We start from the raw sequence: 27,876 nt of genomic DNA on the forward strand, positions 1-27,876 counted from the left end.
CACAATCAAAATATGAACACTAATTTGATCTTTGATGATCAAGGGAGCTAATGCTATGTTTTAGGTATGATAACAGTACTGTGGTACACTTCTAGAACAAGTCCTCATCCTTCAGAGAAACATACTGAACTATTAAAGGATAAAATATGACACCCAAGATTTTCTTCAGTGATGGGAGAAGGTGTCAAGTGGCTAGAGGTACGGGCCATGAGTTGATAACCAGTGTGCTGGAATACAGATTCAAAGGGACTCATAATATTATTCTGTCTACTTTTGCATGGGTTTAATACTTTCCACGACAAAAATCTTTGAACTATGTAAAAATAAGGGAAAAATATACAATGTTTTATAATCTCTCACTACACACAAAATAAAAGTGTTCAAAACTAGAATAAAACTTTTAAATTTACATCTAGTGGAAAACATCATAAACAAGTTAAAAACAGTTTACAGCCATAATAAAAAATGAACAATATCCATAAAATAAAAACAGCTCCAATAGGTCAAGATTATAATTTAAAAAAACAATAGAAAATGAACAAAATGAATAAAAGTCAAAGGCAACATGCATGTGGCCTATAAACTTGACAACAGGCTCAATGTCACTAAAAATGAAAAGAATTAAGATTAAAATAAAATTGTAGTTTTTACTGATAATGGTTGCAAAAATGAGGACAAATGGGATTTCTCCTACACCATTGGGTAAAGTATACGTTAGTACAGCCATTTTGAAGACCAACTTCCCAATATCTATCAAAGATTTAAATATGTATACCCAATGACTTCATAATTTCATTTTGATTAACCATTCTTACAAAACAGTGGAGTAAGTTCATAAACGGGAACGTACACGGTATTTGTAGCTACACCACTTATAAAGTAAAAAAAAAAAAATAGTAAGTGTCCATTAAGAGTGAAATGGTTATACTCATTAGGGAAATGCAAATCAAAACCACAGTAAGAAGGGCACCTGGGTGGCACTGACAGTTGAGTATTTGACTCTTGGTTTCGGCTCAGATCATGATGTCAGGGTTCCGAGATCGGACCCCAAGCACAGCCTGCGTGAGAATCTCTCTCCCTCTCCCTCTGTCCTTCCAGCTCATGCGTGCGCATACTCTCAAGATAAACAAAGAAATCCTAAAACACACACAAAGATACCACCTCACACTTAATGAATGGCTATTATCAAAAAGATAAGTAACAAATGTTGGTAAAGATGTGGAGAAAAGAAAACATTTGTGTGCTGTTGGTGGGAATGTGAACTGATGCAGCCACAATGGAAAACAGGATAGACATTCCTCAAATATTAGAAACAGACCTACAATATGATCTAGCAATCCCACTTCAGTGTATTTATCCAAAGAAAATGACAACACAGACGCAAAAAGAAATCTGCACCCATTTTGTTCACTGCAGCATTTTATACAGTAGCCAAGATATGGAAAATCTTAAGTGTCTATCAATGGTGTGAGATTTTATATATACAAAAAGGAATCTTATTTAGTTACCCAAAAAAGAAGGAAATCCCGCCATTTGTGACAAGGATGGATCTTAAGGACATTTTGCTAAGTTGAAATGAGTCAAACAGAGAAACACAATTACCATATGATACGACTTGGAGGAGAAATCTAAAAACAAAATAAAACTGAACTCAGAGATACAAAGAACAGACTGTTCAAAGGCAGACAGTGGGATTTAAAAAATAGAGTCAAATGATTCATTCCGATGACGGCGTAATGCGTAGCAGTTAACTGGAACTGAGGTAGAGCTACATATACAAATATGGAGACGACCCCAAAGAAGAAAATTATAGAATACAGCATTATCGCTTTTAAAAAAGAAAGCACTTGTCATGATGAGCACTGGGTGTGGAACTGAAAGTAACATTATGCTGTATGTTAACTGGAATTTAAATAAAAACTTTTTAAAAATTACCTGCATTACATAACAAAGATATATATTTATATAAGCACAAAAAGTAAAAGATGCAAGCCAGAGAATTACTACTCTGAGCCAGAGTACAAGGTAAGCAGCAACTGTTTCTTTATATACACATTCAATAAGTAAGACAATAGAAAGTGAATTGTTTTATAAAATACAGGAACAGATCAAAATACAGTTGACCCCTGAACAGCATGAGTTTGAACTTTGTGGGTCCACTTACATGTGGTTATTTTTTGATAAATACAGTACAGTAAATGTATCTTCTCTTAGGATTTTCTTAACAACATTTTTTCTCTAGTTTACCTTATTGTAAGAATACAATATATGGTATACATGACATATAAAATACATGCTCGCCGACTGCTATGGTTATCAGCAAGGCTTCCGGTCCACAGGAGGCTAGTAGTAGTTAAGTTTTGAGGAAGTCAAACATCATACACATATTTTCAACTGTGCAAGGGATCAGCACACCCAACCCCCGTGTTGTTTAAGGATCAACTTTTTATTACCCTTCAAAAGTTTCTATGGTTCTACACCAGGGGTCATATCACAAACTGAAATGCTTACAGGGCCGGGTGGGTGATATCAATGGGGGACTAGGGAAGGGTGACAGAGAATAAGAAACAATGGGCACTGTGGTCAATCGCAGCCTGACAGATGCTACCCCGTGCGAATGTGGGCCCAGGGTGGATAGACCTCCTCCTAGTACTTTAAGGAAAGAAAAAAAAAATCCTGATTTTCACATGAAATCGTATATTCAAATGCTAACCACAACGTCAAAAAAATACTTAAAGCACTAGGTGGGACGAAATAGAACTCAGGAGGCATACACTGTAATGGCTAAAAGCATAGCTTCACAGCCAGTTCGGGGTTCACATCCTGGCTCTGCCATATGGGCTATATAGGACCTCAACCAAGTCACGTGACCCACCAGCCTCCACATAGCAAGCATTCAGTTAATGCTAGCCACTAGTCTTGTTGCTACTGGTGTGTTGTCTTCACGGGATGCAGTCCTCCGCTGTGACCTGAGCGTTCTGTCCCCTGAACTTCTCCATCTTACAGCAGGTGTGACTCCGTTGGCTCACTGCAGTCAAAAATAACACAGAACTACTTCCTATTTCCCCTCAAGTAAGTGTGCTTCTTCTGGAAACAGAAACCTATCGGCAAATGAGCACGTATGTGCTTATAAGCTTGCCACTAACTCAACTACAAAGTCTGTGTAACTTTACTATTGAAATCAGACATGTGAAGCAAATAAAAAAATTAACTATAATAACCGTACTAATGAACACTGATCTGGAAGGCGGTGGTAGGCGAGTACTGTAGCCTACTCAGAGTTTCCAATGGGCTTACTCAGAATCGCACTGGTGCTGGTCCAACTACATAGGAAGCACGCTGGACGTCTGTCAAGAATGGCAGCACTCATGTCCCACCCCAAGAGATTCTGATTTGCCCTGTATCCAGAGAGGGTATTACATACATGAATTTTCAAAAGCTTCCTGGATAATGCTGGCATGCAGCCAGGTTTGGACACCATTAGCAGAGTTTAAAGTCTGGTATCCCGGAATCCTGGATTTGAATCCCTCCAACAGTCTACAGCTCCTGTGATCTGGGGCGAGTTATCTACTCTCCCTATTTGTAAGATAGAGAATGACCACCACCACTTTATTCGGTTGTTGTGCCTAACACGTGGAAGACTTGATAAAGGGTGACTGTTGTTTTATATCCTAGTTTCTACAGGCCTTGTCCACTCTAAATATAGAAGGCAACCTGTTGTGTTCATAGGAAAAAAATTAGCTTAATTATTCTCGGATCATAAAACAATATTTTATTGGCCATTAAACTTGTAATAATCACATCATTTTTAATTCAAAGGAAAGTAATTTACAAAATACCCAAAACTCTTCCTTAGGATTTGAGGTAATATGCATGGTAACATGCAGTCAGGCAACTAAATTTTTTTAAACACTACATTAAGTAAAAATTTTATCTGTCTCTTCTTCTGAAAATGTATAAATTTCATAAGGTAAAGCAAAAAGGAAGGAGCATAAAATAAACATATCATAATCTACGGCTCAAATATTTTACGGGTATTTAACATTTTAAATGCACAAAACCCAAAGGACCGTACAATCCAAAAAGTAAACTTTACGGCAAACTTTAAAAAATCAACTAGAACACTGGGGAATCCCAGGACAGAATGCTGACTGAGATTAAGTGAACCGAACTATAGTACAGATGTATGATATGACCTTACTGAAGAGGGTGAAGAAAAAGGTGCTGACCTAGCTAACTATGGAAAATTCTGCGGTGACTCTTTTAAAGACTAAAGACAAAAAGAACTGTACTGAAAGGCTGGACTCTGGTTGGCAAGTTTATTGCTCACGGGGGTCCTGGTTAGCAATTCTGAAACTACTTTACATGTATGCCCTGGGGGCACAGATACCTGAAAACCAGTACTAATGCGAGCCAGTTTCTCACCACAAGAGAAGAAATTACAACTAAGGAGAGGAAAGCTAGGATGAACTGGTGATGCTGGATTAGGCCTGAGACGTCCGTGTGAACTCCTGTTTATTTTTCAGGTGGACGGACAGGTAGTCTGTCTGCAAGGAGATCACCTGATCAGTCGGTCCAGCCAGTCAGCTGACCAATCGACAGAGAAGCAACCATCAAGCTGTGCACACAAGGGGTGAGACACTCCTCTATTTTCTAACTCTACCTGAGTGGGCCTGGAAGCAGTGACTCCTCAACAGTAATATCCAGTGCCCAGATCTTCATTTCTAAATACCGTCTTCCAATAAAAGGAACCAGAGCTCCTTGGGAAAATGGCTGATTTCAGGACCCCAACAGGAAAAATAAAGGACGATGCCATAGAGTAAGAAACTGCTCAAAAAGCAAAACCACGGGCGCCTGGGTGGCTCAGTCGTTAAGCATCTGCCTTCGGCTCAGGTCGTGATCCCAGGATCCTGGGATGGAGCCCCACATCGGGCTCCCTGCTCAGCGGGAAGCCTGCTTTCCCTCTCCTAGTCCCCCTGCTTGTGTTCCCTCTCTCTCTGTGTCTCTCTCTGTTAAATAAATAAATAAAATCTTAAAAAAAAAAAAAAGGAGCAAAACCATACAAAAAAAGATGCAGGCATGTCAAAAGGACACAGAAGCCAACTGAAAGAGTTCCAGTGGCTAAAAAAGGAACAATTTGAGCAACAAAATAAAGAACAATACTACTGGATTATTACCCAAAGAAAAAATAAATATTTATGACTTCCCACTGAGATAAATAAATGGGAGGGAAAAGGTAAATCTTTCACACAGAAGAAATCCAAATAATACATGTAGAAACTCCCTACTACAGGGAGAGATTCATTGCCGTCCCCTTTAATGTGGCTCATTGGTGACTCACATCGAGGGTACAGCAGGGAAAGGGAAAACTGCAACTTGTGGAGGGCCCCAGCAGACAATACCTTCACTGAGGGACCCAGGTTAAAATCACCAGGGACAACACAATGCCACGAGGGCTGTTCAACTCGGCATTCCTGCCCAAGCCTATGAAAACGCCAGACAAACCCAAATTCAGGGGCGGTTGTACAAGCCGTCCGTCTAGACTGTGAAACCAAGGGAGGACTGAACAACTACGACAGATCAAAGGAGACCGGAAAGACGTGACTAAGTGCAAGGTGGCATCCTTGACTGGGTCCTGGAACAGAAAGGAGAAATTAGCACAATAACAGAAAGCCAGATAATGTCCGCACACCAGTGAACAGTATCTTATACCAACGTTAATATATTAATTTTGACAAATATAGCAAAGTTAAGTAAGATGCCAATATTAGAGGAAGATGAATAAAGAGCATATGAAAATTCTGTACTATCTCTGCAAATTTTCCATAAATCTAGAGCTATCGCAAGATTCCAAGTTTTTAAATTTAAAGATCTTGAAATATAATAAGATTTTAGAGAAAAATCACTTTATAAAGCATGTTTATAAGCCAAGGGGAATTAAATATAAGATCATATGGTATTTATAAACACTAATCACAAGTAACTTAATCATAAAGAATAAAAATATAAAGACATAGATAAGAAATCCTTCAACTGTATTCATTACTATTAGCACATAAGCCAAAACAACAGTGCAAAATAGAAGACAGGTATCGGGTACAATCTGTGGTGCCAGCTGATCAATACACTTCTATCCAGAATGAAAATAAAATTGTCCTTAACCTAAAGCCTATACGCTGCTGAAAACACAGGCCCTTCAAATGCAGGAGTACTTGGCAGAGATTAAAAGGCTAAATACATTTAAAAAATAAAAATATAGACTAGTCTGGCCTATACTGACTTAACAGTTAGCTTCAAAAGAAAAAAAAAATTAACAAAGCTTCTAAAAATTAAGAGTTTATATCTGGCTTCTACAGCATTTTACCATTTATACAAATACCTTTTTAAAGCCTCACAACAACCCTGTGAGGTAGGTAGGAAAGTATTATAGTCGTTTTACAGATGCAATGACTTAGGATCAGAAAGACTAAGTCATTTACAAAGTCATGTGCTGAGAAGCCCCACACCAACACCAAGGAATGGAATCCAGTTACCTGATTTTAAAAACGGCGGCTCTTTCTCCAACATACTTAGTCAAAAACTAAAACAAACCCAGAAGGAAAGTCTACATACATTCATACACACACACACACACACACACACACACACACACACACAGCCCTCCCCTTCCTGAAATTATGTTCCTGAAATGGAAACAAAAATAAGTCTCACTTTCCCACTGAGTTCATTATAATCTTGAAGCCTCATCTTTATTAGTTTGGACTGAATTTCTACTTCAGCTCTTGGTTACTCTTGTTATCTGACAAACACAATATTTTATAAAACAAAACTTAAAACAGGGCCTTCTGGACTTCATTTTTGTTTTGAAAAGCAAATAATCTGCAAATAATTCTAATAGTCTTTAAATCACACACTTATGAGCTGTGAGTCTGTATGCTCTATAAGGATAACGTTTTCAGTTAAATCTCAACTGGTCAAACCGAAGGAATACAACGTTGACAGGATTTCAAAACTATGGGTGACCTACCATTATCTGTTTTCAACTTGAGTTCTAATAGAAAATGTAGTGCACTCATTCCCAATCTTTTTCTTGTTCCAACACATCTAAGGGATGCAAAGCTCTACCATTAGTAGTGACAGTTCACTGTCACAGAGGGAAGAGGGAGACAATTTGGGGGTGGGAGTTTAAAGCAGTTTTAAGAAGCCCCCACACGCCTCCCAGGGCCCCTACCATGAGTCACTCTCTCTCATGAGACCCACTGAATCAGAGATGAGCTAACAGTACCAGAGCTGATTGGCTCATACTACTTCAAAAACAGTGCTTCACAATAAAAATTAATCATCAATCCTGTCTTGCCCACATGTGTCCTCATTGGAACTGAACCACTCCAGCGAAAAACCTAAACCAAGTAAGTCATTCGCCATCTGAAGTATATGGCAAATCCTTATTCCATATCTAGTTTTGTTCTACTGATTTTGAAACCTGCACTATAATAAAATCGTATAAAATAGTTATTTTGGACTAAAAGGGGGGAAACAGTCATTTGCTCTAATAAAAAGATGTACATAAAAAATCATTCAAAGTTAAAATACTATTCAAAGAAGATCTCATTAATCCCAGGGTCCTGAGATCAAGTCCTGCATTGGGCTCCCTGCTCAGCAGGGACTCCGCTTCTCTCTCTCTCTCTGTCCCACCCCCTCCTCATGTGCTCACACGAGCCCATATACATGCGCTCTCTCTCTCTCTCTCTGGTAAATAAATAAAATCTTTAAAGAAAAAAAAAAGATCTCATATATAAATTCACTTTAAAACTTATAATTAAAATAATACTCAAAGTAAACTAACTTCTTATAGCTACAAAGTACAGATTCCTTTTGCAAACATCAGCCCTATTATGTGAATGTCTGACCCCTTCCCCTAGGGGTTCATGGTCTAGTTCATGAAAAATAAAAATCTTATAAACTGATGTTCTCTTCCAATGTTTCCCATTATAAAAAAAAAAAAAAAAGCCCTCTGTTGTATCACCTCTCATGCCAAAGCAAGCCAGATTATGTACTAAACTGAAGTTTAAAAAATAAAAATAAAAGGTGCATACATACGTATGTACATAGCTACTAACATTGAGAATAGCAACCAGAGACAGGTATAAAGGATCTCAAAGATCTGGGTGCTTTTGCTTTTAGCCAGATGAATATGCAAACTCACCACAAGAGAAAAACTGCTCTTCTTCCTCTCAAGAACAGTATCCAACAGCATGCCCCTTACTAGTCTGACCACCCTTAACAGTAAAGAATTTGAGAGATCAAGCTATCAAACCAAAATCTGCACTGTTTTCAAACTTTTTCTAGGAGGCATACTCCTCTCACAAAAATCTTCACATGTCAAAATGTGGATTTGATAATTAAGGCTTCCCTTAAACTTCTATCATCTATGCTAATTGCTAACTGTAACACGTAAACACTTTTTTTTCCTTTTGATCATTCTGACATTTCTCTACAACTCACATCTCCTTTGGCTAAAATCATGTGTAGTATCTGTTCTTATCGGTTTAAAATACAGTGGCCAAAACCTGGACCTGCTACTCAAAAAGGGAATAAGCTATTGCAAAGACTCAATAAAGAACCAAATCCATGACCTTGGATGCCATATTCATTTAAAAATATTTTAGCATCATGTTGACTTTTTTATTGACTCATATTCAGCCTGTGGTCACCCATGATTGTGGCTTTCTTCCCTCTTTATTTATACCTAGTCTGTCCTTCTCCATCCTATATTTATATAGCTGGACTTTCTTTCCTCCCCACACCACCTTACATTAATTCACTAGATTTCCAACAGTTTTCATAGATCCCTTTCCACATTTATCACAGTGCTTTACAGAAATGTTTAAATCTGCAAGTTACCGTGACTACCACTTACACCTTAAAAATATCAAGACTACGGAAGTACATAATAATCAACACGGCACACTGTAAGGATGGAACTAAGGCCGAGATCATATTAACGCCTACCAGAAACCTACCTCCACTGGACGGTCACTCTTTACCAGTGCTATACGTGCCCTTTGCAAGGAGCCATCCATCAGCTTGTGAAGTCGTAAGATTAGCTTTCTTAACCCCATTTGCTTCAGTGCTTTGTCTACAAATGGCCTATAAATAGAAGTCAGACAATGTCTGCTAAAGCCTGCTTCTGCGCTGCAGTCTGGCGCTCCCCAGCCCACGGACTCGTCCTCAGACGCAAGCCTCTCGAGCTTCTTCCGCACACAGTCGTGCGAATGGACGCTGCAACTGCTGGCAGCGGGCTGTGTGGGCTCCGGGGCCCTGGGACCTGAGAGCTGCTCTTCCTCGCTCTCGTCTGCACTACTTGCGAGCTCTCTCGAGTCCCCTTCTGTGTAATCACCCTCATCTTCCGGCTCATTGCCTTTGGATGATCGAGGAGAAGGGATTTCAAACACTGGCCAGCCAATGTCTGATAAATTCTTGATGCCCAAAACAGTGCCCATAATCCTTAACTTCTGGTTTAAGTCTTTCGTGACGTTTAACCACAGACAGAGTGCCTGCACCCTGTCCTGGAAGTCTTTCGCAGCATATTTTTCGTAGTCCTTTTGAAGAGCCTGCAACGATGGATAAAGTGCTTCTATGTACTCCAGCAGCTCCATTATCCGCTTTACCTGCTCAAACGACACCCTCTGGCGTTGGAGATGCTCGTGGTACGTCGAGTAACCCACCATCTTTGTTCCATGAGGGGCTCTGCACTGCCCTTCTACTGAAGTACCATTAAAACTAGCTCCGTTTCTAACAAAGGCAAAGCTCCCATAATTAACTTTGAAAGTAAGGATTTCATTGATAATATCTGGGATGGCTTGACGGGCTGTATATAAAAAGAGGTCCTGGTCGTTAATGGTCCGTCCCGCATGCCAGGCTTGCAGCTCTAACCAGATCAGTTCATTAGACCGGTTAAACCAGAAAGCAGACGTATTTTCCTGTCCTCTTTGCTCCCTGTCCTTCTTCTTCGAGACTGAGGTAAGCTTTAGCAGGAGTCGCAAAGTCTCAAAAAACTTTAAGCGATCTGCTGGACAGTCAGTCCTAGAAGTCTGGCGTGCAGTTCTGGCTATAGGCATGGGCACGGATACCGGGAGCTTCGCGTTGCTGCAGCCAAGACTGAGGTAAGGCTTATTAAGATCCACGTCTGGAATTGACTTTTTGGGCAAAGACCCACCCACTGAGTCCAACATGAACGAGCACTGCACATTTTTCTTATGATCGCGCTCTGTTGTCCTAAGAGCTGCTCGGATCTTTTTCTCCTGCTTATAGCTGTATTCTTCCACATTCTCCACCGTTTTTCCAGGGTCTTTGTGTGGAGGCTGGTTCGGTGCATTCGTTTTTTCTATTAAAAAGAAATACACAGATCATCATGTTAACTCCAAGACATGAAACTACCCTCAACATCTTCAAGAAAACTCATATTCACATGTACTTATTTTTCAGGCTGTTAATGGAGAAAAAAATCATAACTACATGCTGAAAAGTAAAAGATTCAAAATATATACATTTCTCTCTTAATTTCTAAAAAGTTTTATCCATTTTTCCCTGCTTTATTATACTTGCTATGCTCTCTAATATCTTCCACTACAAATCTAAAACAAGCCATTTCTCTACACTAAAAGTGCAGTTATCCACAGAGTGAAATCGCCACTAGTAAGAAGGGACAAAGAGCACAGCAGATCTGACAGAAACATGGTTTAGAAAACCCATCCTAGGGGCGCCTGGGTGGCTCAGTGGGTTAAAGCCTCTGCCTTCGGCTCAGGTCATGATCCCAGTGTCCTGGGATCAAGCCCTGCATCGGGCTCTCTGCTCAGCGGGAAGCCTGCTTCCTCCTCTCTCTCTGCCTGCCTCTCTGCCTACTTGTGATCTCTGTCAAATAAATAAACAAAATCTTTAAAAAAAAAAAAAAAAGAAAGAAAAGAAAAGAAAACCCATCCCATCCCCGCCTCTGCTGTGAACTGAATGTATTAATTCGGAGCAGACCACGTAAGTTTCCTGGGTCACTTCTCTCATTTGTAGAATGAAGTAGACTGAGCAAAGAATCTTTAAGGCACTTTCAGATTATCCTCATAAAAAAATGAAAGACAGATAATAGGTAAAAATGTTAATTTATTCTACTTCTCGGTTTCTTTCCCACAAATGAACAATAACTTTTTAAATTTAGCATTAACAGAATTGAAGACATACAGACTAATTTAGTATCATTTGCCTCAACTGGCATATTAAATCATTTAAAATTAATGCAAAGAAAGTAAACATCACACTTTCTCATCAAACAATTATAGAAAAGTGCTATTAATTTAATCCCAAGCTTTGGAATGAACATACACACCCCCTTCCTTCCTGTTTGGCATTTCTGCCACTATTAACCACCTCTACCTTCAGCCCTTGCTTTCTAGATACAACGGTCTCTGGGTTCTTTTCTACTTCCCAAGTCACTCCTTTACAAATTCCCTCCTTGGAACCTGGCTCACTCCGGAAAATGCTGTTCTCAGTTTCACTCTTCAATCTCTTCTGCCTTACTCTCCCCCTCCCTGGGTAATCTTCACTTCTACTTCATATACTGATAATGCCCAAACCTAAAACCCCATTCTGGTCTACCCTCCACACCCAAGATATACTTCATGTCCCTGAACCTAGGGCACACATTCTGTATTTTAACATCTCCGAATTTAAAATATGTTTTATAATTGATGATGTGAATATGTTTTAGAAACACATTCACTAATAGGTTTCATTAACATCTTATTTTTATATATTTATATGTTTATATATTTATTTTATATATATAATATCACAGTACATATTATATATACATATATATATAAAATCACACACATACACATAACATAAATAATAGTTTTTTTAAAACCTGTATTTAAATATCAAGAAGTATAAAAAGGGTTCTTTCACTAAATAAAAAATAAAAATTCTAAGTATAAAAACACACTGTGTCGGGGCATCTGGGTGGCTCAGTGGGTTAAGCGTCTGCCTTCAGCTCGGGTCATGATCCAAGGGTACCAGGATTAAGCCCCACATTGGCCTTCCTGCTCAGGAGGTAGCCTGCTTCTTCCTCTCCCTCTGCCCTGCTTGTGCTCTCTCTCTCACTCTATCTCAAATAAATAATAAAAAATTGAAAAAAATTTTTTAAATAAACACACTGTGTCATCAATTGTAAGCATTTTTCTTCTTAAAACATATTATAGTATGCCTTAGATTTGGTGAAATAGGTTATATTTACAGGGGTTACAAACTAATATACCCAAAATCAATTCACTAAAGGAAACCTGTTTAAACCAGTTTACCTTCTAATCACTTTAAATCAAAATAGCTTTAAAAGAATTTTAGGGGCACCGGGGTAGCTCAAGTCAGTTAAGTATCTGACTCTTGATTTCTGCTCAGGTCATGATCTTAGGGTCATGAGACTGAGCCCCATATTGGGGTCCCACTCTGGGCATAGACCCTGCCTAGGATTCTGTGTCTCCCTCTCCCCCTGGCTCTCCCCCTACCCGACAGGCACTCATGTACACTAATTTCCTTTATGGCCCATCAAAAAGGCTTTTTATCTGTCTACTGGGATTTCTGCTATATTTTAATATAAAAATGGTTATTATTACTTTTTAATTACCAGTATTTTTAAATGATAGAATTTTTATCCGTAGTTTTAATCTACCTTATTTCTAAGGTCTGAAAAATTTTTATGCAGCCCATTCAAGAAATTTCTTCACAATTTTGTTTCTAGCTACAAATGCCTATCAATATTCATTCATAAAAAATTTGCCCAAGCCCGGACTTTGTCTCCTCTTTAATGTTTTAATTGTGTTCTTTATACCTTTATTGACATAGCACATACACACCATTCATCTCTACTTGGTAAAACAATGGTTATTTGAAAGCAAAGCTAACACGTTCTTCCAAATTTAACTCCAAGATATTTTATTTTTCAAGGCAGGAATTTATACTATACTTTGTCACTGTGAAACACAAAATGACATACGTGGTATCACTGTTTAAGGCTAGAGGTAAAGATAATGAGTTTAGTTTTTAATACATGCAGTTGGAGGTGCCTATGGAAAGCTATGTTGGTGATGTTTGTAGGTAAGTAAAGTGGGTCTTGAGCTCAGGAGAGAAATCCAAACATACAGATTTGAAGTCATCAGTATATACACATGTTATTTAATACCAGGAAAATACGTAAGAACATCCAAGAAACGTGTACAGAAGAGAGGGAATGCAGACCTAGAAGAGAAGATGGTATTGGTACACACATCCAAATAAATGGTTTTGAATCAAAGAAATCAAATATTTATGTAACAAATAACAGGTTTTTTTTGTTTTTTTTTTAGTTTAGGATTTAGGATCCTAACAAAACATGATAAAACAATACAGAATAACATCACTGATAATGGCCCGAGAATGTCTGCATACGGTTTATAATTTGAAAGTAACAGTAAACAGTGCAAATGTATTACTTGGCCTATATAATTCATAAATATTCTTCTAAACCATGATTTAAAGATTCTAAGGAAAACAAAGCTGCTGAGCGTAGCTGGGATAGTTTTTCATAACTCCCGAAGATTGGGCTATTAACATTATGCCCAAACCTATGCTATATTTTCTAGGAAACTAATATTCAAAGCATGAAAGTATTAAAAAATAAAACTTCTCCACCTTGATCTTTACACTTCAATTAAAAGGACTTAAAATGGGGGGGAAATGCCATAGTACCGTTTTTCTGGGTAAGAAGAATCAAATTTTAGTAGCCTAAGAAACTAATTTTTGCAGATTACATACAAATCTTGTTAAGCTTACCTCACAGCATACAAAATGGTGTATTATACAATGTTTTAAAACTTTGTGTCTACATAAAGCAATGGCTTATTTGGGTTTACAATGTGTGTAAAGAAAAGCAAATTGGGAAAGGCACAAGATGGAACATAAGAGGTTTTTATTTTTCAAAACAAAAAACCAAGTTAGTTTTGGAAAAAAAAATTCAAATGGAAATTGATATATTGTGTTTTAAAATGATGTCATTTAAACTTAAAATAGACCTAACCTCTAGTCTACTCCAGGAAAGAAAAAACCAATCTATTTATTTTATCAGTAGCTACACTTTTCAAATAATAGATTTGTGATGGACAATGGAAAGACAAGAGTATTTCCTAGCATTCAGGGACCAGGTAGTCCTCTATGAAACCCAAGGGACCTATCAGTTAAGGGAGATTGAAAAGTACTACGGTGTTGGGGGTAGAAAGAAATCTATAAGCTGAGACAGTTTTTATTCCCAAGCACTTTATATTCTGTCTCTACCCAATCTGACATGAGTATAAAACTTTTAATAATAACTTGAAAGGCCATTAATAATGGACAAGTTTGTTTCTATATCTAGTTTTCTTTTAATACTAAATCCCTTTGCAATTAATAAAAAGTCTGTTACGCTGAAAAGAAATTAAAAAAAAATAAAAATAAAAATCAACCATAAACAGCTTCTGAAAAGGACAATAAATTAAAAGTATACAGAATGTATTACATGACAAGTCCTATTATAGTGTTACAAAACTAGTTCATAATAACTTCAGTAAGACTAATGGAACAACTGATCTGAGTGGCTGTAAATTAAGTGGTGTGATTTGGTTAGTGCAGTTACAGCGATCTTCCAAAGTAGTTACTTTTTCCTTTGGCCAATCACCAATAATTCCTGCCTAATCAGAACACGAAAAGGAAAAGAAAAAAAAAATTATAATGAAACCAAAAGCAACCAATGACAAGGGATATGGTTCACTTGTTTAAACAGACTTGAGACATTCAACTGAATTTTCCCACCATCCATATCTAGAACTGGCTCCTTAGAATATGTATAAAATATATTTTTAATCAAGTCTTTGAAATACTTCTGCTCTCCCCTATGAGTACTATCCACATTCAACACATCGGCCTTCCTCAAGCTCTCAAATGAGTAAGTGTAAACAGACAGCTGCTCTTTGCCTCTAAGTGAGAGATGGTCATTAGAGCAATGATGTCCTGGATTATCAAACAATGTCAGCAATCTGCAGGGGCTTAGAGGTCGAATTCATTGTTCTCAAATATCAGTCAACATTAAGAAGCACTTAGGTTCCTGCTAAAATGCGGACTCCTGGGCCCACTCCCAGTGTCTGATTCAACCTGGCAAGAATGGCATACTTTGGGAAACGCTTTCCTTAACCCCCTCATTTTCAAGTAGAAGCTGTACAGAGACTATCATAATCTTCACAACACTGTGAAGACTACCATGAAACATCAACAGATGGTGACTATTAGAACAGGGATCCTAAGCCATGTTCGTATCATCACACCACTGTTAATACCAGTCACAGTGCTCATAGACCAGTACTAGCCGCCCAAGGAAAGGTTAGACACTGAGCGGCAGAAAGGACAGATTCTAGAGGGTAACTAACCTGTAAAGACTTTAAATAACACCACGTACTTGACTGGGGGCTTTGGAGAATGGATGGAGCTCAAATGAAGGTAGCAAGAAAGTCAAGAGTATCTTTTAAGCCAGAGAAGAAGAGCATGAAGAGACACAAAGGCAAAAAGAAGTGAGCGGCTGCAACAGTGAGTCTGTGTATGGAGAGCCTGAAACAGAACTTTGACTATGAGGCTGAGTTTAGACTACAGAGCTGAAATACAGATTTAAGTCCACTCTAGTTAATGTTAACAATGACCTATCATGTGATTGACCATACAGCTGACCCCTTGAACAACAAGGGTTTGAACTGCATGGTCCACTTATACACAGATTTTTTTTTTACATATACTGTAAATGTACTTTTTCTTAGATTTTCTTAAAAATATTTCCTTTTTGGGCACCTGGGTGGCTCAGTTGGTTAAGCCGCTGCCTTCAGCTCAGGTCATGATCCCGGAGTCCTGGGATGGAGTCCCATCTCGGGCTCCCAGCTCCATGGGGAGTCTGGTTTCTCCCTGTGACCTCCCCTCTCATGCTCTCATTCTCTGTCTCTCTCTCTCTCTCTCTCAAATAAATAAAATCTTTAAAAAAAAAAATTTCGTTTTCAGATTGTCTGGGTGGCTCAGTCAGTGAAGTGTCTGACTCTTGATTTAGATGTGGTCATGATCTCAGGATTGTAAGATCGAGCCCTCCACTGGACTCCACACTAGGCATGGAGCCTGCTTAAGATTCTCTAACCCTCTGCCCCTCCCCCACCCTCTCTAAAAAATAATAATAAAAAAAGTAAAAACTTATTTTCTCTAGCTTACTGCATTGTAAGAATACAGTACATAATACATACAAAAAATATGTTATTCAACTATTTATGTCATGGTAAGGCTTCCGGTCAACAGTAAGCTATTACAAGTTAAGTTGTTGGGGAGTCAAAAGTTATACACCAAATTTTGACACTACTTGGGGTTGGCCCCCAACCCCTGGCCCGGCATTGTTCAAGGGTCAACTCTACGATCAAATCAGCTCAATTTTACAGCAGTATTACACTCTCAAAACCAAGTTGCTAATCCTACTACTGTTAGCAAAAACACAAGACTTTTACACACACGCACGTACATATATACTTTGAGATACTTGCTTATGATAGGGAAATCAATATGTGTATATGCATATGTGCACATAGGTTCAAATTCCGATATAAATATCTTGAGATATTCGTTCTCTCTCTATAGCCTGGCTACTGCAATATGTTATAATACTGCTGGCAAAACAGAGCTCATATGGATTACAGGCAGATTCACTCTGAAAAGGATGTGGCTTGAGTGTTTTAATTCTTATTTTACCTACTTAAACTGTGAGATGAGCTAGATTTACTTCCTTCTGCTATGTTAAAAGGCACAAAAATTGAAGGATGAGATAGTATGACCATCTCTCCCTTAAACCGATCTTAAGAAGAACAGCTATGTATGACTAATTATTGTCCAAAATTACAATCTTAATTGCTGTAGTTTGGCAGTTATTTATCATTATCCAAAAGTACAATTTAAATAATACCTCAATTAAATTCTGTTACTCATCAAAGTATGAAATTAAGCCTGGTGAGTGAGCTAATTCAAGAGCTTAACTGGTAGGTTACGTCAGTCAGGATGTCACACAACTGACTTTTCTTAGGTAATAAGGAACTAACCATTCATACCTAGACATCATAACATTGCTATCATATTTATCACAGCTTCTAAAAGCAGAAGTTCATGTTTCAAAAAACAAAAATGTCTTTAACATTCCCAGGGAAATGCCAAAATTGGAGAAAATATTTTCTTGCACACTTCTAAACTGGCAATCATTTGAGAGTCCACCAACATCAAGGAAGAAAACGCTACAACAATGACAACCTCGCCTCCATTCTTCATAGCCCCATCCCATCTGGGCAATGGCGACTTTGCCTTCGTCCTTCACACACCCCCATCCTGCCCCAACAACGGCAAGCTCACCTCTTTCATCCTTCACACACAAACCCCCTTTCCATCCCATACCAACAATGGCGACCTCACCTATGTCCTTCATCTCCCCGCCAGGGTCTCCTCTCTCCTCGATCCCCTGACAGCTCAGATAATCACTAAGACAGAAACTTGTTTTGAATTACCCTGCTTGGTGGTTACGCAACTGCATATTATGCTTGGAAATCACAAACAATGAATGACACAGTGAATCTTCGTACAGGATTTGTTGTGTCCATTTGCAGAACTTCTCTAGAGTCTACTCCCAGTGGTGGATGTGCAGGGTCAAGGACATAACCAACCACCACTGGACTGAATTAACAAAATCACTTTCCCACAAGGATTAAGACATTTACATTCCCATTAGCCTTGTATCAAAGCTGCCATCTCCTCATACCTTTGCTAGCAGCTGCTCACCAAAGTATAATAAGAACTATATTTGGGTTTTGTCCAGATTCCTGGCACAGAACTGCTAAAAACTCTTGGAATCTCCTGAGTAATTATTGAAAAGGAGCCCCTTCCAATCACATCTGTATTTATGCTAAGGGGTGCTCCTAGAGAGTAGCCTCAGGATGGCGCTGGTCCTAGGGAACTAATAATTAGTGGGCTGGAACCTTCAGCATCCCCCATCCACCACCCTAACCTCCCAGAAAGGGGCTGGAGGGGACAGTCTGGAGAGTAAGCTCTCTAAAAACTCTTTAACAAGGAAATGTGATGAGTTTCCACACTGGTGAACACATCCAGGCAGTGACAGGCTAATGCCGGCGGGACCTGGAAGGCCCATGTCACCCCCCACACCTTGTCCTATACATCGCTTCCATTTGGCTATTCCTGAGTCCTTTATAATAAACCGCAGACACAAGTAAAGTGTGTTTTGAGTTCTGTGAACAGTTCTAGCAAATTATGGAACCTAAAAAGGGTCTTATGGGAACTCTCCATTTACAGCCAGCTGGTTAGAAAGTGGCCTGGGGCTGAATTTCCAATTACAAAAAATGAATCTATGGTAGTTATTTACTACTGTAGATTAGTAGTAGTTATTCTCAGCCTATAATAATAAAAATATTTAAAGAATCATATCCATATAATCAGTTCACAACAATGGCTACCATTGTTTTAAAAAAAAATTAATGGTTACTCTCACCTCCTTGCAACATAGTGCCCTCAGTTACCTTTCTGGGTCCTTCTAGTCCTTCAGGAATGCTTATGATGTTGTCTCCATTTACAAGGGAGAGGGGCTAGAAGCACAAAGACAGTATGATGACCAGAAACTAATTCCCCAAAGCTTTATATCAAATGCAGGTAGGAGCTGGTCCCTTAGAGCCCACAACCACACCTCCTGCTGCTGAAATGCCCTGTGTGGTCTCCTTCCACACTGACTTCTGGTGGCCCTGTGTGGCCAAAGCACGCAGCAGAAGTGGTGCTGTATGACTTCCTAAGCTAAGAACCCTTACAACTTTCACCCTGATCTCTCATGACCCTTGCTCTAAGGGAAAGCTAACTGCCACATAAGAATCCTAATTACCCAGAACAAGTATGCTGTGAAGAATCCCAGAATAGCCATGTGGAAGGTCACGTGGGGAAAAAAAACAATGCCAGCCCGCTCTCCACCCAGATGCCAGACATGTGAATAAAGGAGCCATCTTGGACCATGTGGAGAAGAACTAAAGCTCACACTTAGGGCCATGACAGTATCTCCAGCCAACTGAGCCATTCCAGCTAAAGCTCTAGACATGATGGGTTTGAGACAAGCTGTGACCTGCCTAAATATGTGGGCCACAGTATCATAAGCACAATAAAATGGTTGTTCTTTCATGCCACTAAGTTGTGGGGTGGTTTGTTACACAGCAATAGATAACCAGGAAAATGCAAATATTATTGATGACATTTATTAAAATGATGAGTCCAACTTGGACTGCAGTTCTAAAGTGAATAGTATGATTCAGAGAGCCCTGGCTTGTGGCGGTGAGAAAGAAAGAATGCACCAGTTCATATTCCCTTGGAAAGCTTTTAAAATAAATCTGACCAACCTAACTAATTCTAAAAGCTCTAGAAAATACTGAGGGACCAATATATTATCATGAATCACACACTAGTTTGAAACGTGGGTCTCCTGGCCTCAGCCTTCAGGTCACAGCACAAATGTCACTTGTTCAGCAGTCTTCTAGCCCCAGGGCTCCCCCGCTCCCTCCTCCCGCTCCCTCCTGTGGACACCCAAGGCAGCCTCTCCTCACCACCCTTCGCCCCAGCTCAACCGCCTGGGCCTGCGCTGCTGTCTACCTGCACGCTTCCCACGCGAGATGAGGCTTTCACCAAAGATGGTAAAAGTTAGTATTTCCGTGTGTTGGGTTTATAGGTATTTGTATTTCTTTTTGTCTGTAGTTTCTAAATTTCCCATAACACATAATCTTTTACAGTAAGAAAAAAGAGTCAGTTTTTAAGGATTTTGGTTTCTTAGGTCTGCTGTTAGACAGGTACAAGTCAAAAGACAGACGGCCATCCATTTCTTCACCTGAAAAACAGCAGGAACTGGAATAAGTGGTCTCCAAGACCCCCTCCAGATCTCAAAGTCTGTAATTTTATGAAATAAACAGCTGAAAGAAATTGAAGGTGAAGAGACAAACTTCCATCTTCCATTTCCCACACACCCTGGAAGGACGGTAGGAGCTCAACAAATGGCTAGCGACGGGGGGCACGTGGGTAACACAGTCAGTTAAGAGTCCCAACTCTTGCTTTTGGCTCAGTAGTGATCTCAGGGTCCTAAGATGAAGCCTCACATCCAGGCCCTGCACTCAGCACAGCGTCTGCTTACATTTCTCTCTCCCTCTCCCTCTCCCTCTGACCCTCTCCACCCCCATGCGTGCCCGTGCGCACTCTCTCTCTCTCTTTCTCTCAAATAAATAAATATGTTTTTTAAAGATTTTATTTATTTGACAGACAGAGAGAGTACACACAAGCAGGCAGAGTGGCAGGCAGAGGCAGCGAGAGTAGCAGGCTCCCTGCTGAGCAGAGAGCCCAATGTGGGACTCGATCCCAGAACCCTGGGATCATGACCTGAGCCAAAGGCAGCGGCTTAACCAACTGAGCCACCCCGGCGTCCCAGAAATAAATAAATATTTTTTTAAAAATCTAGTGACTGGATTTCTGATTAGTGAGAGACAGTACAATTAACTCAAGTACTGCCTTCAGGTAAGCTTAGTATCTGCTGCTTACACTGGGAAAAAGTCCAAATCAAGCGCCAGGAGAACTATTTTTAAAAATAGTCCTGTCCCCATCTCAAGCTTTCTGGCCTCAAGTTGCTTTAAAAACCCTAGACCTCAGTTTCTCAATCTATAAAATGTGAGAATTATGCCCTCAACTCCTATTCTAAAATAGTATGGACCACCAAGTAAAGAAAAAGCAGATGTGCTACTGGCATCATCTCAGTTTTACCAGCTCGAAGAGAATCTGTATTAACTAACAGTGATTCTGTAGATGCTACTTCAGTGACACTTGTTTTAGATAAGGAGCTTCTACAGACATCCTTGAGAAAATGAATAAAGATTGATTTTAAAGATGATAAATTGCAATGGAAAGCTATTAATTTCTTGGGGTAGTTAAGTACAGGTCACAGGTTAATATCCTAGTGCAAATAAAGTAAAGAATTAGGGCACGTGGCTGCCTCAGTCAGTAGAGAATGTGACTCTCGATCTTGGGATTATAAATTCGAGCCCCACTTTGGGTACAGAGATTACATAAAAATAAAAAAATCCTGGGGCACCTGGGTGGCTCAGCTGGTTAAGCATCTGACTCTTGACTTTGGCTCAGGTCATGATCGCAGGAAAGTGGAACCGGGCCCCACGATGGGCTCCACACTCAGCACGGAGTCTGTTTGTCCCTCTCCATCTGCTCCTCCCCCCACCTGTGCACGCACTCTGTCTCTCTAAAATAAATAAAATCTTTAATAATAAACAATTGACTAACCTGAAAATTTTTAAGCTCCTTAAAATAAAAAAAGAAGGCAAAAAAAATCACCTTCCCTGTGGAAAAGAAAGACTATTACTGCTTAGGATTTCTTCCTGGGTCAAGATTTCACCCAAGCAAATGAATATAACAGAATCGATTTCTCTTGCCTGCCTTCTTTCTTGAGGAAGGGCTACAATAGGGACACAGAGTGAACTTGCCACCTTACGACCACAAGAGGCCAACGTGTGGAAGATATGTGTGGGAAGGGGAACGTGGCCAAACAGAAAGGGAGAACATGGGCCAAGGAAAGAGAGAAATGGGCATGAACTTGATGTCAGTAAGGGAGAGCCTGTGATAGGGGAAACTTCTCAGATAAGATAAAGAATAAAATCTGTATTTTATGCAGAAAGAGATGAATGAATTCCAAAAAGCTCCGAAATCAGTTTTAGGTCAAGTGGCTCACTGAAATTAATAGGGGAATCCTAAAACCATCAGGCTTCAGTGACCTGAGGATCTAAGCTAGACAGGAGGGAACAAGGAGGCAGCAGGTCAGCATGATTTCATTTATGTACCTCAGAAAAGAAAAGCTGTGACATGTTGGAGGAAGTATGAAATGAAAACAGAAAACACTCCCAGCTTCTAGGAACAGAACATTATCTGGGCTCTGAGACGTCCAAGAAAGAGAAAAGTAGAACACGAGTTCTGTCCGTGGAGCACGGACGGATGGGGTGCACGGTACCGTCCAAGCGCTGTTAGCTAGCAGGTGGGCTGTGCACACTTAGGGCAGCTTCAGGGCCACTGCCAGAGAGCACAGGTCACAGGCTGGTTAGGGAAGCCCGGCCCTGCCTCTCCCAAAGTGCCCAGTACATCACACCTGGAAGACAAAAGCTAGAGACGCAAAGAATTTTAATAAGGCACCTCACTCATGTATCAGCAGCCGTCTTAGATGAGTGCACGGATTCAGGCACGCTTGACCTCTTCTACTGACCAAACGGAATACAAATGCCTCACGCCACCAGCTTTAGCAACTACACAGGACAAGCCTTTCTATCTCTGGTGGATGATTTTCTCCTTTATTAACAATACTGCTAATGGCAGTAATTCAAAAATTAAGAAGTAAAATTTAAAAGCAGCATCAAAATCAAATTTAATATAAAAGGAAAAACATTATCATAGAACGGATCAATCAGCAGTTACATGTTACACAGATTATGCACTGCAAGTGCCAGGCCTGCGTATCTTTGTAAGTACCAGACTCACCTTTCACACCGGATCGACTGGCAGGCTTCCCTACGCTATTCCTCTGGTGCTTGGCGGACATGCGTTTCATCTGCCGAGGTGTGCTGGGGGGAGAGGTGCCATAAAGGTTCTCCGTGTTGGCTTCATCTGAAAAGTCCTCTGCATCAGACTCAGAATTCCTGCAAGCTGAATCTCCCAAGGTGCACTCTGGCCTATGAAAGACAGAAAGCAGAGAAAATATTGTAATATTGTAATACTGTAATGCTGTAATGCTGTAAGTGAACTCAATTTAAACTTCTTGAAGCTCCTTTTAAGAACTCCTTGTAAAACTTTTCTATGGCTTCGTCTCGTCCTCAGCGATGTGGTCTTTCTCCTCTTTCTGTACTTGCGGAACTCACAGGAGAACTTTTTTGCCCAAAGGCAGGGACGTCTGTGACAGCTTCTGCTCTGACTCCAGACCATCCGAGTGTCACACGGGCAGAGCTGGTGTGTAGCTTTTGGTGTTTACAGAATTCTGACAGAAAGGAGTTTAAACCTAAAAACTGACAGACTGAGGAAAAGGAGAGCAAAGGACCAGAAGACACAACTGGGAGAGACCGAAGCATGTAGCTTTGTGCTGGGCCCCGGAGGCTCGGGGATGAGTGGGCAAGTTCAGCCCTGCCCTGGACCGCAGGGCCCCGCTTCCTCTCTTCAAAGCACACACAACAGGAAGCATGGGGCGCTCTCCTGTGATCCGAGCAGCAAAGCAGGGGCTTCTGACAACTTAGGGCAGGTCAGTGTTTCTATGTTCTCTGCGAACCACTACAGCGCAGAGCTTGGGGGGAAGAGGGGGGGCGGGAGAAGGACGCGGTAGAATAAGAGAAAGGAATTAGTTTCTCTTCACCTTCAAAACACAACTCCTCCTCAACTTGTTCTCTGGCAGTGCTTCTTTCCAATCGTCTATCCCCAGCCAACTTCTCAAATGATATCACTATTTTGATATAGTTCTATCTTTGCAAAGCTAACAACAACAAAAAACTTACTGATACAAACAGAACATATACAATCTTGGCAAACTAGAAGGAATCAATCATGAAGTTCCTTTTAAATATATATTAGTCTTGGGCGCCTGGGTGGCTCAGTGGGTTAAATATATATCAGTCTGGCCCGTTTTAAATATTCTTTCTAAAATACACTTCATATTTTACAAACATAACTCCAAACTCTATCCAAGGTATAACCAGTGTTCTTCCTGGCAACTTTTATCCTGATATAAAAATCAAAGTTATTATAAAAATCAAGATGGAAAAAAAAAAAAAAACACTCTAAAATAGATGACACCATTTTGGGTGCCTGGGTGGCTCAGTGGGTTAAGCCGCTGCTTTCGGCTCAGGTCATGTCTCAGGGTCCTGGGATCGAGTCCCACATCCGGCTCTCTGCTCAGCAGGGAGCCTGCTTCCCTCTCTCTCTCTCTCTCTCTGCCTGCCTCTCTGCTACTTGTGATCTCTCTCTGTCAAATAAATAAATAAAATATTTTAAATAAATAAATAAATAAAATAGATGACACCATTTTATTGAATTACACTGACAAAACTTTAGAAAACGAACTTCCAAAAAACAAAAATGCTGCAGAATTATCTAAATTTATAGCACTGAAATCCATAAAGAATTCCTCGGACAGGTCAAAACTGATTTAACCAGACAAGACTACTCTAGCCACTGTGAGCGAGTACTGTGAGTACTGTTGAGTACTGTACTCAGTGAGTACATATGTGAGTACCCACACATATGTGCACACATTAAGACTTACAAATGACATGCCCTGAAAGCTAACTACAACAAATAAAACTGTGAGCAAAATTAAAAATAGGTTTTACATATATGTATTCCCTTAGGCTAACCACATAACTGAAGTATCACAGAGTCATACAACAAATAATACAACCTCCAGATAAACTTGAATTTCCCTACATCCACTTCTTCCACACTCACTGTGAAACAGTTGATTCAACTGATGAGAAGGCATGGCTACACAGGACAAGGTCGCTAATCTCATCTCCCCGGATTGTAGTGCTTACTAGCAGTTTTGGAATGATTACTGCAGATTTTGTGGTCTGAGGGACTTCAGTTCAAATCCTGACTGTGCTGGCTATTAGTTATGCGGACCTTAGCCAAATTATTTAAAATCTTCACATTGCACATTTACAAAGCAAGGGTAATACTTAGACTCCAATGAGGATTAAATTCAATAATGCAGGCTTAACAAAAGGGTAATATAGACTGGGGGTTCACTCAATGATGGCTACTCTTCCTATTCTAAGCCTTGGAAATCACCAGACCCATCTGCAACCCACTTAAAGCACCTGAGTTCCTTACTCATCTGCTTAACATTAAGAGTGGGGGTACCAGGCCAGCTGAGTAGAGCATTTGACTCTTGATCTCATTGTGAGTTCAAGCCCCAGGTTGGGCGCAGAGCTTACTTAAAAATAAAAATCTTTAAAAAAAAAAATTAAATTGAAATTGAAATTAAAATCTTTAAAAAAGAGAGAGAGAGAAGTATATCTTTGAGTTCAGCATGGTATAGGACTGGAGACCATTTTAACATTTATAGCATCTTTTAAATTCTTTCAAATTAAATTCTATAACTTTTTTCTTCCCCACAAGGATAAAGTCCATGGTAAGGAAGGACAATGTATTTCATTACTTTTGTATCTCAAAGTTTCTAGGATAGCGTTCAAAACCATTCAATGTTGTTTAGCACAATAATATATTTCATATAATAGAATGGTAATCACTACAAAACTAAGGCACAGGGGCACCTGGGTGGCTCAGTGGGCTAAGCCTCTGCCTTGGGCTCAGTTCATGATCTCAGAGTCCTGGGATCGAGCCCCGCATCGTCCCTCAGTGAGCCCCACTTCGCCACACATCACCCCGCACTGGGCTCTCAACTCAGCAGGATTGCTTCCCTTCCTTTTCTCTCTACCTGTCTACTTGTGATCTCTCCCTCTCTCTTTCTCTCTGTCAAATAAATATATAAAATCTTTAAAAAAAAAAAAAAAAACTAAGGCACAAACATCTAGCCAGTTCCATCCATCAAGGCCAGACAGCATGGAATACCAGGCTAAAGAGAAAAACAGAGTCAGATAAAGGAACGAACAAGACCTCATTGAGAACATGCTCTCTGCAGTGAGGAGAGAAGTGAACTCAGCAGACGGAAGACCTAAGGCTAAGTCACAGCCTTAGTAGACAGGTGACTGCATACCTGACATAATCTTTCTAAAACTAAGAAGACTAATATCTAATTTGTAAAGTCAACATTCTAAATACTTCAGGAAATTCAGTTGTGAATATTCAAAATAATCAAAACAAAACAATGGAAATAAACAGCTATGTGGAAAACATTAAAATATAAAACAGGCACATAAAATGGTATGTTTCACTAGTATCCAGCAGTCGTGTGTGGATAAATAAGTTAATCAAACACAAGGAAAAGTGGAGGTGGATTTTCTGAAGGGGGACTGAAGACGTCCAAACTTAAGTGAGCCAAGTCTCCAATGGCAGGCCCCCAAACTAAGGTCAGAGTCATGTCGTTTATTTTTCAAGTGAGTACCCCTGTCTAATCTACATATGATGGAAATAAGTCTGGTGCTTTAGGAAATAAAACGAGTCAAAAACAGCATACATAGTAAAAACGTCAGCTTTTATGTAAAAATTAAATTTGGGGAAACAAAAAATATTTCTGTTGTGCTGTCATCCACTATGGGCAAGTTATTCTCTACACATGGAAAATTTCATTTGGCCGCACTCTCCAAATAAAAGTAGAAGACTAAGTCCCTGTAATACTTGTACAGAAGCTAAATATCTCTTGTTTTTAAACCTGCACCCATCATAAAACAAAGTCTTTATACCCTCACACAGATACATTAAACACTACTGATTTCAGAGTATTTCCAAATTATTTAATTATCCTAACAGCAAATATAAAGAATCACATGGAAGCAAAGAGGAATACTGTCATAAACAATGCCTTAAAATAAGATAAAACATTGTATTTCCTCACTCTTTATTCATTATACCACATAGAAAACAAGGTAGAAAAAAATGCCATATGGGGCTGCCAGATACTATATAACTCAAAATTAAACTTTAGAACAGACATTATATAAAGGTGAAGTTATGCATTTAATACTTTCTTAAGATTTACTTAACTCCATCAAGATGCTATTCACACTTATTGGAAATGTTAATCCATTCCATCCAATTAACTTAGTAACTTAGCACATGTCAGTACAAAGCCCAGAAATATTTAAAGACATTAAAATAGGGGCGCCTGGGTGGCTCGTGGGTTAAAGCCTCTGCCTTCGGCTCAGGTCATGATCCCAGGGTCCTGGGACTGAGTCCCACATCGGGCTTATTCTGCTCGGCGGGGAGCCTGCTTCCTCCTCTCTCTCTGTCTGCTTCTCTGCCTACTTGTGATCTCTGTCTGTAAAATGAATAAATAAAATCTGTGAAAAAAAAAAAAAAGACATTAAAATAAAGTCTAGCATTCAATAAATAACACTCACAATGTCTGCCAACCTATCAAAAATTACCAAGGAAAGGAAACTATGACCCAAACGAGGGAAAAAGATCCATAAGCAGACCAGAAATTACTCAAGCAGAGCCTGCAAAGATGAAAACTATCTGAAATGAAAAATACTCTGGGTGGGATTTAAAAGCAGATGAGACACAGCAGAAGAAAATATCTGTGAACTTGAAGACACAGCAACAGAAACTATCCAATATGAATTAGGAAAAGATTAAGGAAAAACTAAAGAAAAAGAAGAAGAACAGAGCATCAGTTATCTGTGGGACAGTATCAAGCAGTATAACACATGTTATTAGACTCCAAAATGAAAAAAGGAAGGCACTGAAAAAATCTACAAATTAAGGGCTGAAAATTTTCCAAATCTGAAGTAAACTGAAAGTTCACAGATCCAAGTAGCTCCACAAACTGCATATCATAATCAAATTGCTGAAAACCAATAATGAAGAGAAAAATCATAAAAGGAGCCAGAGGAAAACAATTTAGTTTGGGGAGTCTTAACCTAGAAGCAATACGTAATAGAGAGTGGGAAGGAAAATCAAGCAAAACTTTCACTTTTTTTCTGTAAAAAAAAAAAAATTTATACATAAAATCTAGGAATATAAGCACTAGCGGTAAGTTCAAAAGAACCTGAATCATTTCAATTAACTAAA

General features: G+C 39.5%; 1 protein-coding gene across 1 annotated transcript in view; it reads right to left on the minus strand.

Annotated features, from left to right (window-relative positions):
• The window catches only part of LOC111158665 (mitogen-activated protein kinase kinase kinase 4), a 113,138-nt gene that overhangs the window by 52,510 nt on the left and 32,752 nt on the right, over positions 1 to 27,876 (minus strand). The window contains exons 2-3 of the mRNA XM_022520858.1: positions 22,681 to 22,871; positions 9,024 to 10,387 (exon numbers count right to left, since the gene is read on the minus strand). Coding sequence (XP_022376566.1) covers positions 9,024 to 10,387; positions 22,681 to 22,871 — 1,555 coding nt within the window. The remainder of the gene's footprint in view (positions 1 to 9,023; positions 10,388 to 22,680; positions 22,872 to 27,876) is intronic.

Source organism: Enhydra lutris, unplaced genomic scaffold (genome assembly GCF_002288905.1).
Source record: "Enhydra lutris kenyoni isolate GAN:26980312 unplaced genomic scaffold, ASM228890v2 scaffoldscaffold62, whole genome shotgun sequence".
In the NCBI taxonomy this organism is placed as follows: Eukaryota; Metazoa; Chordata; class Mammalia; order Carnivora; family Mustelidae; genus Enhydra; species Enhydra lutris.